This window comes from Rhineura floridana, chromosome 11 (assembly GCF_030035675.1).
Source record: "Rhineura floridana isolate rRhiFlo1 chromosome 11, rRhiFlo1.hap2, whole genome shotgun sequence".
Lineage (NCBI taxonomy): Eukaryota > Metazoa > Chordata > Lepidosauria > Squamata > Rhineuridae > Rhineura > Rhineura floridana.
The window spans coordinates 47,013,039-47,025,621 of record NC_084490.1 but is presented as its reverse complement, the minus strand read 5'-3'; the positions used below and the strand labels follow the sequence as shown (position 1 = coordinate 47,025,621).

Here is a 12,583-nt window from a genome sequence, read left to right as displayed (position 1 = left end):
TATTTATTTATTTATTTTATTTATTAGTCGCCCATCTGGCTGGTTATCTAGCCACTCTGGGCAACGTACAACATAAAAACATACAATTTACATTAGAGCATTAAAAAATCTCAAACAATGATAATAAAACCTAACCCATCCCAAAAGCCTGCCTGAAGAGCCAGGTCTTCAAGGCCCGGCAGAAGCTCATCATAGAGGGGGCATGGCGGAGATCATTTGGGAGGGAATTCCACAGAGTGGGGGCCACAATTGAAAAAGCCCTCTCCCTAGGCCTCACCAGTCTAGCTGTTTTAACTGGTGGGATGGAGAGGAGGTCTTTTGAAGCTGATCTTGTTGAGCGGCATCGCTGGTGATGCTGGAGACGCTCTTTCAGATAGACTGGGCCGAAACCGTGCAGGGTTTTAAAGGTCAAAACCAACGCCTGGAATTGGACCCAGAAAGCAACTGGTAACCAGTGCAACTCCTTCAGCACTGGAGTAATGTGATCTTGCCGGCGGCTGCCTTTAATTGGGCGAGCCGCTGCATTCTGTACCAGTTGCAGCTTCCGGACTGTTTTCAAGTGTAACCCCACGTAGAGCTCATTACAGTAGTCTAGGCAAGAGGAGACCAGGGCATGTACCACCATTGGGAGCAGATAGTTGGGAAGGTAGGGGCGCAGCCTCCGTATCAGATGGAGTTGATACAGCGCCACCCGGCTCACAGCCAAGACCTGAGCCTCCATGGACAGCTGGGAGTCAAGAATGACCCGCAAGCTGCGGACCTGGTCTTTCAGGGGCAATTGTACTCCACTGAGCACCAGGTCAGCATCCCCCAGCTTCCTCTTGTCTCCCACAAACAGTACCTCGGTTTTGTCAGGGTTCAGCTTCAGCTTATTCCTTCCCATCCATCCTGCCTTAGGACATTTCATTGAATCGTGGGGTACAAGAAATCTTTGTGTCCACAGAAGAATCATGGCAAAAATGAACTTGCTTCTGGGGACCCTGGGTGCATCTAATTAATCGTGTCTCCTCACAGGTAGCTGATGGAGGACATCTTTTTCCAACTGTAGTTTCCTGGAAGCATTACTTAGTAACCTGGGCAATCAACCGGCCATCTCCACTTCTGGGTCCTGATAACAGATATAAGCATTGGTAGGGATGGGCTCTATGCCAGTATTCTCCTAAAATTCTTTCATCGGGGGGAAAAAACCAAAAAACTGATTGCATCAAAGAGTTTATATAGACATAAAGTGCGGGGAGATGTGGGAATCCCCAATTTGAAACAATACCATGATGCAATCCATCTTAAAAGCCTATTACCCCTCTTATACACAATGACAAAAGCCACTCCTAGTTAACAATGGAACATTCCACATACTGGGACCCTAAGATAAAAGCCCTACCATTTTTATTCAAACACAAAAGGGATCTTGCTCTTTTGGATAATCCATTTTTATTTGCAGACATATCTGTTTGGAATTATTGGACGAGACACGTTTCAAGAACCCATCTTTTATCATATTTACAAATTAATGCAATCTGAACGGTGAGAGTTTGAAGGATTATATATTCTCCAGGATCTTTTTCCTAATGCTTCCCCAATCACTCCAATACAACTTAAGGATAAATTGGGTACTGTTCCCTGCATTTGGCTACAACCCCACCAAGTACAGCATTTAATTTCTGTTCCTTCTGTTAAGGAATAAGCCACTTGACCCTTGACTGCATTGAAAGATTCATTTCACAGTCTTCATTTACAGACAAGGGCCTTTTATCAAGCTTATATAAACTGTTACTAAGTAAACATTTGGAAATTTGGACTCAGTCTGTCGACTGACAGAGCCCAGGCTGAGGGGCTTATGCTGGCGTAGCCCCAGTTCAGCCAGAAAAGCCCAAGATCCACCAAATCCAAACTCTCTTATCCCTGTGGATCTTGGGTTTGGATTGTGCTGTATGAGGCCCTTCAATCACCTTTTCCATCCTGTCTCATTTCCTGCCTGGGATAAGCATGCTGCGTTTGCACGACAGCAAGGGGGTGGGCAGGGTCATGGCTGGGAGGCCAGCATTGCCGCCTATGCAAATCGACTTGGCAAGAGCACTTCAAGGATCCTATCTTCCAAGTGGGACTGCTGTCTCTTTCTTCCTCCCTTAAAAAAACAAGCTTTAAAAATGCATTAACATTGCTTTAAGATTAGTCATGAAGTGCCATCGAAAACCTAAGAAACCAAGGGATGCTTTTTAGAAATCAGAATTGTGAGGGGCTACACAATGGGCTGGAGGGGGGGAGGTTGGCAGGAACTGCATGCTCCCAAGTGCAGGGGCTACTAGCGAACTCTTTGCCGGACTTGAAGCATCATTCTCGAGGGACACAAATTGCCCACTTGCTTGTCTGCTCTCTCCTGCCAGGTGAGCACTTTTTCTCCCCTCCTCCTTGAGCTACAGAACTACATAAGGAGTGGGGAAAAGACATTTGCACCATACTACAGAGACTTTGCCTTCTGAAAACACAAAATAAAAGAGGTAAGGACTTTCTTCCACACACACACTTTTTGTAAGAATTCCATCATTGAGGGATGTCAGTAAAGCAGAAAACAATTTTTAGGGTGCATGGGAGGGAATTTTTCTTCAGAAAAATCAAATTAATACCCTCTTAATCCATTAAAAATGACAGGTACGGCTGGACTGAAACATGTTAGGAAAATGTTAGTTAATTTAGGAAAAATTAATTGGCTTTGGCTAATTAATGCTTTTCTCTAAAACCTGCCCTAAAATGCTGCCAACAAGACTCAAAATTACTTTATTTTTAAAGCAAGCAGCAACGTCCATAAATGGAATTTATTATTATTATAATATTTAAATTTCTGATTAGATCATCATCATCATCATTTATTATACCATCAGTGCATGTGGTGGTTTAAAGAGGCTAGGTCCCTGCCCGAAAGGGCTTACAATCTAAAATTCAACACAAGGATAATGGAGGAAGGGAATGGAAGTAGAGGCAGGAGTAAACAGAGGCAGGAGTAAACAAGGATTGGTTGTTTCTGTTACACACATTTAAGCTTAGTTTGAGTTTATTGAGGATTTCCCTCAATATTTGCTTTTAGCTTAAGAAAAGGATCTGGAGACTGATCCTTTTTAAAAAAAACAAAACGAGATGTACTGAGGCTGACACTGTCCCCTGTTACCAAATGGATAAGAAAATGCATTCTGCACATGTAGATTATTATTTACTAAGACTGCACATGTTCCAGGTGTAAACCTTGGCAATAAAATATTTAGTGTACTACTAAGGAACTGGTGCTCGGCCGGGGCACAAGCTTGCCTAGAAGCTGCTGTTATTGATAAGAATAATATTATTTATTACCCTCCTTTTATCCTAAAGTTCCAGGGTGGGTTACAACAATTTAAAATACAAAATTAAAAACAGTTTAAAACAAATTACAATTGTAAGAATAGGTGGGTCCTAAACAAATGCATCTCAGGTGTCAAAGGCTACAGCCATAGTCTTATCCTAGGACCCTTCTCCCTATCCTTAGCAAATGTATTGCTGTTTTCCAGTGCTTAGGCACTCTTGACATACTCAGAGGCACTATGATTTACTTGGCACTTTAAATAGCTGAGCAGATTCTGAGTGTCAGCCCTTGCTTGAATTTAATGCTTGGTTCTGTCTTCTCCCTTGCCACAGACCCAAGTCTGACTTTTGAGTCGAAGGGTCCCGTCTTGTTGCCAGTTCAGCTGGTGATGTGGTTTCTTCTGCTCATGCCTCTCTGGCTGTGACTTGCCATGTTCTCTTTCCCAGTTACTCCTTCCCCGGACACAACTATTTTAAGAGGGATGCACTTGCTTCTGCGATTCACCTTCCTCAGTCTCCTGTGTCTGTATGCACAGGGCTGGGCACTTAAGAAACCCATTCAGAATGAGCAGTGGAAGATACTGGAGCTGTGGCAGAACAGAGAGCTGGTAAGTGGGTTCTTGAGGGGATGGAGAAAGGGCTTCATTTCAACTTCCCCCTGAAACATGTTAAGTGGTAACAAAAACGGCCTTTGAAAATGGACAGCGTTTCCCTCTGGTAAAGTGGGCTGTGATCCACGAAAGCTCAAGTCTGGTAGGGTAGTAAGCTAAGTCCTACTTAGAGTACACCCGCTGAAATTGTTAGTCATGCCCATTTATTTCACTGGTGAATATGACTAATATGTCCATTAATTTCAATAGGTTTACTCTGAGTATGACTAACAAACAACCCTTAGTCTTTAAGCAGAGGGCTGGTGGGCCAGTTGCGGGGTTGCCACCGCTGTTTTAAGGTGCCACCAGACTTTATGTTGGTTTTGCTGCAAAAGATTTAACATGGGTACCTTTCTGGAAACTCAGTCTCAAGAAATAAAGGTGTATGTCCTTAACTCACAACCTCACCAGTTAAAATTTGCCCCCTAAAACACTAGCTGATTAACCTGTAGGCTTATTAAACCAGCTCCCAGTTAAAGAAGACCAGCCCAGATTTCTAAATCACCAAGCCGAATGCAGCCTAATCATTGCCACTGAGGAATAGCGGCCTGCCAGGGATTTGACAACCGAACTCACCCACCTACCCACCCAACTTTTTTTTTTTTGCAGCCTTAGGCAAGCAGAAAAGGCAGGTTTGTCCAACCCCACATAGGCCACCTTAGAAGCTACCAAACGTCTTGATGGATCACAAGTTCCGCAACCTCAAACTAAGGTTTGTACATCTTATTCCCTACAGTTCATAAAATGATGGGGGAGGGGGAGGGAGAGCAGGCCATGCCTGGAGCAAAGATGCTGGCTGCTGCTTCATTCATTCATTAGATTTATTATGGTCAATTGACCAGCCAGAGAAATTCAGTACAAAAAATACACTAAAACATATTCAAAAACAGTACAAAATAGTACAGGTAAGTTAATTATTTTATGAGGCAATGGATCGATTAGGTCAAAGGTTCCTTACTCATCAGGTCTCTACGTGTATCAATGGCTGCTGCGAAAAAATTCATGACTTTACAAGTTATGGGGGAATTAATATCCGCTAATAGATATTGTGCAAAAAATTTTTTATCTCTGCTTGGAAATTTCTGGAAGAGAGGAATAATAAAATGGCTGCGAAGGCTGGTATAAAACCTGCACTCCAGTAATACGTGTCCTGCTGTCTCAATGGCACCACTGTCGCAAGGACAGTAACTTTCAGTCTGAGGGATTCTATTAAACCTTCCCTCTAGTAGAGCTGAGGGCAAAACGTCAAATTTGGCCATCGTAAAGGCCTTCCTTAACCTAGGAATAGATAGGTGATAAAGAAATTGAGCAGAAGTGAATGGTTTTAGGGATGGCGAGCTTGCGAACCTAGGGCCGAGACAGGATAGTACATTTTGGAAATCCACATCCAGAATCCTCTGGGTGATGGCTAACAGCGCTTTTGAGCGCCCCAATGATATAACATAAGGGATAGAAAAGCCAAGAGAAGTAAGCTGCAAGGAAAGGGATTTTTTCCATTTGGATTGAAAGTTGTCAATTAATATAAGGGGGGAAAGACCAACTGGCTCAAAAATCAGTTTCATCCAGTAGCGAAATTTAAGAATCCAGATCTGCGATTCTATGGAGGGCATACCTGTTATATATCTCAGTTTGGCATTTGAAATGCAAGGGGGGACGGCTAAAATACTTCTAAGAAATTTAGTTTGAATAATCTCAAAGGGTAAGTGTGAATTGTAGTTACTCACTTGGGCACCATACAATAATTTTGAGATTACCTTGGCCGTGAAAACCCTAATCGCAGACGGTACATAATGGCCACCTTTTGAGCAAAAAAAGGATAAAAGGGCTTTTGATGATCTTAAGGCAATTGCTCTGGCACTCTCCACCTGCGAGCGCCAGAGACCTGACTTATGAAATAGTATTCCCAAGTATCGGTAGGATGGAACTTGGTTGATGGAGGTGCCATTAACTTGCCAACGATATTTCCTTCTCTTTCTAGAAAACACTATAACCTTAGATTTGCTATGGTTAATCACTAGCTGGTCTTCTATACAGTTGCAAGCAAGGACTCTTAACAGACGTTTCAATCCAACGGGCGATAGTGAAAGCAAGACCATGTCATTGGCGTATAATAATACTGATATAGGTTTATTAGCTAAGGTAGGAGGGTGAGCAGGGCATTGTCTCAACTTCTGAGTCAAGGAGTTGATATATAGGTTAAATAGGGATGGGGCCAATATACAACCCTGTTTGACTCCCTTATATGTGGGGATGGCTTTGGTAAGGATCCCCTCGCGGTTGCATCTAATTTGAACGTATGTGTTATGGTGCAACCCACGGATCAGGGCAAGCAGACGTCTATCAATAGTGGATCCTCCAACTTAGACCAAAGGATATCTCTTGAGATTGAATCAAAAGCCACCTTGAAGTCGATGAAGGCGGCAAAAAGAACACCACCCGGCCTAACCATGTATTTATCTACTGGATGTTGAAGTACAACAATATGATCCAAGGAGGAGCGCGATGCCCTAAATCCAGCCTGTTCCTCTTCTAGGATAGACTCCTGTTCCATCCAATCTTGTAGCCTGGACAATAAGTGCCCTGCATATAATTTGCTTATAATGTTTAAAAGAGAAATAGGCCTATAATTACCGGGATCCTTTCGTGAGCCCTTTTTAAAGATCAGAATAATGATGGCACAACCCCAATCTTCTGGGATACATAGGGATTGATCTATACTAGTAAATAAAGCAGCCAGGACCAGAGCCCACCATTCTGGATTAGCTTTAAGAACTTCGGGAATAATGTTATCCGGCCCGGGTGCTTTATGCGGTTTTAATCCAGCTATAAGGGATTTTATCTCCTTTACAGGTACAGGCGGCCAAGGTGGGAGGTTTTCTATAGGAGGGTGAATCCTAATTTAATTGGTTTGCCCTAAATTAAAGATATTATGGAAATAGGTTTCCCATGTATGGACCGGAATATGATGATCCACTACATTTGGAGTAGTTGGCCAACCCCCGGCCACAAGCTTCCAAAAGGCAGATACATCATTTGACTTAGAGGCAACTATCAATGCGTGCCAGAGTTGGGTCTGAGCAATTTTTTTTTTGTTTAATCAGTTGCTTGTAATTTCTTTTTAATGTGAGGCATTCGGAAAGCAAAGCTGGATCTTGTCCTCTATATTCCTTGTATTTCTGAATTAGCTGTTTTTTTAAGGTGACACACTCCTTGTCATACCAAGTTTTTGATAAGTTCGGTCGGGCAAATTGCTTTACCGGTAGATGGGACACTAGGCTGCTGCTTCTGTAGTGATCCAGGCTTTGGGGTACACTGCTTGTGTGTGTGCACCTGGGTGCATGTATGTACACACACTCAGGGTGGCCATTTTTATCACAAAGCTCCATTAGCTAATTGGCTGTCATAAGACAGTTGCTCTCCTCCTATCCCCACATCCCATTTTATCCCCTTTCCCCCTTTTGCTCTTCCTATGATATCTCAAGAGATACTCTAGTTAAAAGTCAAGAGCTTTCTGAGCAGGCATCTTGTCTGTCTGTCAAGATTCCACTTCCTCTGGGCCTTGCTTAATACTTTTCTGGTTGGCTCTGAGGATGTGATGCAATGTTTTTTGCTGGTCTTGTACCGAAATAAACAAATCAATCGATGCAATGTTTAGCCAACAACAAAAAAAAGATGGCTTTCTTTGAGGAATAAATGAGATGCCCCAAGACGCCATCTAGTCCAGGAAAGATATATTGGGATCCGCTGGCAGTTCTCTGATTCATAGAGAAGATCAGCAAGTTTTTGTAACTCCCAATTGTCTAACTAAAAAGCTTCCTCCTTCATCCCTAAATCAAGTTGCTGAAAACGAATGCTGGGGTGAAGATACGGGAAACCTGAAGTGGATTTTTATAGGAAAAGATTTAGTTCTGGAAATGATCACAAATCCCTGGGTTCAGCATTTCCTCAGAGGTACTTGGTTCCTTCTTAGCACAATTCTGAGCTGCTATCTTGCACTTGGCTTTGATTAGTGGACCTCAAGGTTCTAATAAAAAACAAAGTTGATCCTGCAAGCCTGAAGTCTACTTTCCTTCCTCCGATCTCATCCAACCTTGTTGAGCCCTAGCTGAAGTCTTGGTCTCACATGGCAAGATAAACATAGAGTGAGTTAGATGTGTGAATGTAATTCTCATGGGGAAAGGCCGTGGCTCATTGGTAGAGCATCTGCTTTGTATGCAGAAGGTCCCAGCTTCAATCCCTGGCCTCTCCAGGTAGGGCTACGAATGTCCTATCTGAAATCCTGGAGAGCTGTTGCCAGTCAGAGTAGACAACAGTAGAATAGATGGGCCAATGGTATGATTTCGTATAAGGCATAATGTTCCCTGATCATTTGTCTGATACTACTACAGTCACCAGCAGTCACTAGACAGAATTGAAGGAAGAAATATAGAAACTTGGTGAGAGATCGCAAAGGGAACAAGCCCCCTCCAAAAAAAATTAGGTTCCAATCTGGAAAAACTAACAGATTTTAAGCTTCATCTGGTTCTTCTGCAGTTTCTCAGTGCCCTGCAGTCATACTTCAGGACCAAGGGCATCGAAGTGGAAAGAACTGGTCCTCCTTTTGTCCTGCTCTCAAAGGATCACAATATTGGGACACATGGGGCACAAGAAGAGCAAGAGCTGGTCATCTTGGAGCCTGGGGTGAATGAATAAATAGGCATGAATAGCAGGTGAGCATTTCCCACACGTCTCTCTTACCATCTACGAAGTTCAACATGGTGCGCCATCTCTGACTTACAGCATAGTACAAGTCCAAAATTCTGATCCTGAATGTCAGATGTTGATTTTCAAATCCAACAATAGGGATGCACTTAGGACTTCAGCTTTTTAAAAACCTTATTAAAAATCTTGGCAAGCCAGTTGATATGGAAAGGATTTCCTGAAGACAGAAATTCTGAAAACCACTGGCTTAGGCAAATCTATGATGGAAAGGACTGTCCCTGGCTAGTTGAAGGTTCAGCTTCTGCATTCAGAAGAATATCTTTTGACAACTGGTGGACAGATATTCCTCTTGTGCTCAGCTTACAAACATTTCTGCTGTCCAACAGGCCATTTCTTGAGTCAGTTAAAAACCATATGAAGATATAATTAACTGGATGACAGTCCAAAGGTTTAATATAATAAAATATCAGAAAGCTGAGCATTTGGTCCAAAATAATGGTAGTTCTTAGTGTGCAACATTGGGTTGGAGTGGGAGAAGTGGAACAGTTGGAGCTTCAGAAAGCCTACTCAAAAGGCTTTTATCAAGTACAAATAATTCTCATGGTTCCCATCCTCTGTGTTATTCATTTACTGTAAGATGTAAATTATTTCCCATTTAATGCCAATTAAATACTAATACTTTGTCACTTTTTTATCCATTCAGGTGAAATATTGTCTTTATACTGCTGACTTTCCTCTCCTGAACATCTCTGCTTCACTTCTTTTGATGTTGCATTCTTTTTATATTTGCCAGATAGAATTTCTTTTTGACTTTGGATAAATTCTTCCTATGCCTTGGCACATCCTAAATAAATTTTGCCCAAGCTCTATTTGAGGGCCAGTGCAGTGTAGTGGTTAGAGTGGTAGATTAAGAGTGGGGAGACCCAGGTTCAAACCCCAGCTCAACCATGAAGCTCGCTTGGTGACCTTGGGCCAATGACTGTTTCTTTTAGCCTAACCTTATCTCACAGGTTGGCTGTACCAATTAACAGAAACAGGGAGAGAAAAGCATGTACTTGATTGACCCTGAGCTCCTTGCAGGAAAGGCAAAATTGTCTTGTTTGTCACTAATAATCATCACCATGTACCATTTGGCTGGGTTAGGTCCAAACAAAGGTGCGCGTCTTTCCCATTTTCTTTGGCTGGCAGGAAAAGAATTAACTGGCATGGTTGTGCCAACCCAAGCAGTCCATGTAATGAAGGTCTATACTTTCAGCAGACACCTAAGGAACATAGGAAGCTGCCTTATTTTGAGTCAAACCCATTGGTCCATCTTGCTGAGTATTGTCAACATTCACTGGCAGAGGCTGTCCAGGGTTTCAGACAGGGGACATTCCCACCCCTACCTGAAGATGATGGGGGATTGAACCTGGGATCTTCTGTAGGTAAGTCAGATGCTGTACCACTGACTATTGCCCTTCCCCTGGGGGGAGAGGGCAGGCACTGAATTAGTTGTTTTCCCATAACCAGCAGCAAGAAAGATATCAGGATTCAAGCCAGTTTGGAAACTGTACCTTGTGACAAGATATGTAATGCTAGTCTGTGTATTTATTAATAGCTATAAAAAAGCAGTCTGACTAGTCTCAGAGGTACTGTTTTCTTTATTTCACATATTCCCTGTGGATTTGATCTCTCTATGGTATTCTGTGGATGAGCCCCCACAGAACAAACAGAAACTTTGCAATCCTCCCGCTTTTTTTGGGGGGGAGAGAGATGAGAATACTCCCCCAAACTGGGAAGGGTTAGGGAGGTCAAGTCTGCCTGAAAACTTTGCATCCTAAACCGAAGGGTGGGAGAAGGGGTGGACATGATTATGGGTAGATGCTCAGAGGTGTTAATAAAATCTGTACTTTGACACCAGCATTTCAGAGCCAGTTCGGATCTGGGGCAATGCTCTGCTTCAGATTAAATGCTGGACAGCAGGGGAAAACTCTGTGTGTGGGGGTGGGTGGGTGGGTGGGGCAGGGTTACCCGTCTCTTGAGCTCTGATTCCTTGGTCTCTATGACTTGGCCATGGGGTTGAATCTCCAGATTTGGTTACCCTCTCCTCCATGCATTTAAGATAGATTCAGTTTCAGAGGCTCACTCCTCTGCCCTCTTCTAAGTGGTAGACCACTCACTGGCACAATCACTTCCTGGATGGGGACAGAGGAAGAAAAAAGAGGAAAGCCCCTCTATTGGAGTGTAGTTCTACGCCATGGATGTCTGATTAGCAACAACAGGTAGTGCTGGACTTCATTACACTGATGTGTTAATATTCATCATCAGTGGCCCTACCAAACGCATGCTCAGTCCCGGCTCAGAAACATTGTGATCCACTCTTCTAATCAATACTACAACCCCTCCTCTCCAGACTAAGGCTGCATGCATACCATACATTTAAAGCACTGCTTCCCCCAAAGCTACAATTTTTTTGGTAAATTCCTCAGAGGTTTTTACAATCAAGCAGTATATAACTTTTGTCAAATATGTGACCTGTTCCTAAGATCAGCCTCCATACCTGACGACTGGAAAGTGGCCAATGTAACATGTTTTAAAAAGGGATTGGGGGGGAGTGGGAAATTACAAGCCAATTAGTTTAACATCTGATCTGGGGAAACTCATGGAAAGCATTATTAGAGAGAATTGCCAAGCATATTATAGAAGAACAAGTCTTGCTGAAGAAGAACCAGTGTGGCTTCTGCAAGGGTAAGTTCTTTAGAGAGTCCAACAAGCTTATAGATAGGGTTGAACCAGTGTACATAAACTTCAAAATGCTTTCAATAAAGTCCCTCACCAAAGATTCCTAAGTTTAACAGCCCTCTTATGGATCAGTAAGTAGTTAAAAAATGGAAGAGAGCAGAAATAAATGGAAATTTCTCACAACACAGGATTGTACAAAGTTTAAGTGAGATCACCCAAGGATCAGTATTGGGACCTGTGCTTTTCATCTTATTCAAAAGTGATATGCAGTTAGGGGTGAGCAGTGAGTTGACCAAGTCTGCTGATGACACCAAATTGTTCAGGGTGGTAAGAAAAAGGGACGATGAGGATCTCCAAAAGGATCACTCCAAACTGTGTGAATGGGCCTTAAAATGGCAAATGCAATTCAATGTAACCAAGTCTAAAGTGATGCAGATCATGGCAAAAATTTCTAATTTCACACATACTTTTATAGGTTTTGAAGTGGTGGTGACTGACCAGGACAGGAAGTCCTGGTAGACAGCTTAATGAAAATGTTGACCCAATGTGTGGCTGCTGTAAAAAAAAATTTTAAAGGTGAATTCCATGTTAGGGATCATTAGGAAAGGGCCTGCAAGTGGAACTCCCAGTATCATAACGCTGTTATACAAAATATGGTACTGTGACCATACTTGGACTGTGCAGTGGAGTTCTGGTTACTGCATCTCAAAAGGGTATTACAAAGCTGGAAAAGTTTCAGAAAAGGGCAATCCAAAATAATCATGGGGCTGGATTCAAGTCCCATATGAGGAAAGGTTACAACAGTAGGAGCTGTTTAGTTTAGAGAAAAGGCATCTAAGTGGAGCCAGGATAGAGATGTATAAAATTCTCCATGGTGTGGAGAAAATGGATAATATTCAAACTTACGGTCATCCACTGAAGCTGAATGTGAGAAGATTAAGACCACACAAAAGGCAGTGCAAGTGAATTTAAAAATAAATTCAGGTTGGCTAACAACACAGGTACCACTCTTCCTCAATAAGCCGACCCTCACCATCTCAGCCAACTCTAACCCCTCCCTTCCACAGTAAGCGTTTTACTTCCTCTTGTCCGGCCATCATAAGCCACACCCATCAAGTAGTTAGCCCCTCCCTGTTGTATTAATCCTCTCCTCTTGTCTCATTTCCTCCCACATAATGGCA

General features: G+C 42.7%; 1 protein-coding gene and 1 long non-coding RNA gene across 5 annotated transcripts; one reads left to right on the top strand and one right to left on the bottom strand.

Moving 5' to 3' along the window:
- Positions 1 to 2: 2 nt before the first annotated feature.
- Positions 3 to 12,565, bottom strand: LOC133367087 (uncharacterized). Of its 4 annotated transcripts, none has more exons than XR_009758512.1 (3): positions 12,309 to 12,565; positions 10,692 to 10,855; positions 3 to 3,917 (listed from the first exon to the last, which is right to left on the bottom strand). XR_009758512.1 is itself a non-coding variant. In XM_061590818.1 (3 exons), the coding sequence occupies exon 3, from the start codon at positions 6,074 to 6,076 to the stop codon at positions 4,919 to 4,921; it is 1,158 nt and encodes a 385-aa protein (XP_061446802.1). In that variant the 5' UTR covers positions 6,077 to 8,655; positions 10,692 to 10,855; positions 12,309 to 12,565; the 3' UTR covers positions 4,058 to 4,918. The 4 variants fall into 4 exon arrangements, 2 of the variants coding, with proteins under 2 accessions (XP_061446802.1, XP_061446803.1); XM_061590818.1 differs by lacking the exon at positions 3 to 3,917 and adding an exon at positions 4,058 to 8,655; XR_009758511.1 differs by lacking the exon at positions 10,692 to 10,855.
- On the top strand, positions 1,894 to 10,211 carry LOC133367088 (uncharacterized). Its single transcript, XR_009758513.1, has 5 exons — positions 1,894 to 2,498; positions 3,778 to 3,938; positions 4,590 to 4,692; positions 8,514 to 8,689; positions 9,385 to 10,211. It is a non-coding gene; the product is annotated as an uncharacterized LOC133367088 (long non-coding RNA).
- Positions 12,566 to 12,583: the final 18 nt, after the last annotated feature.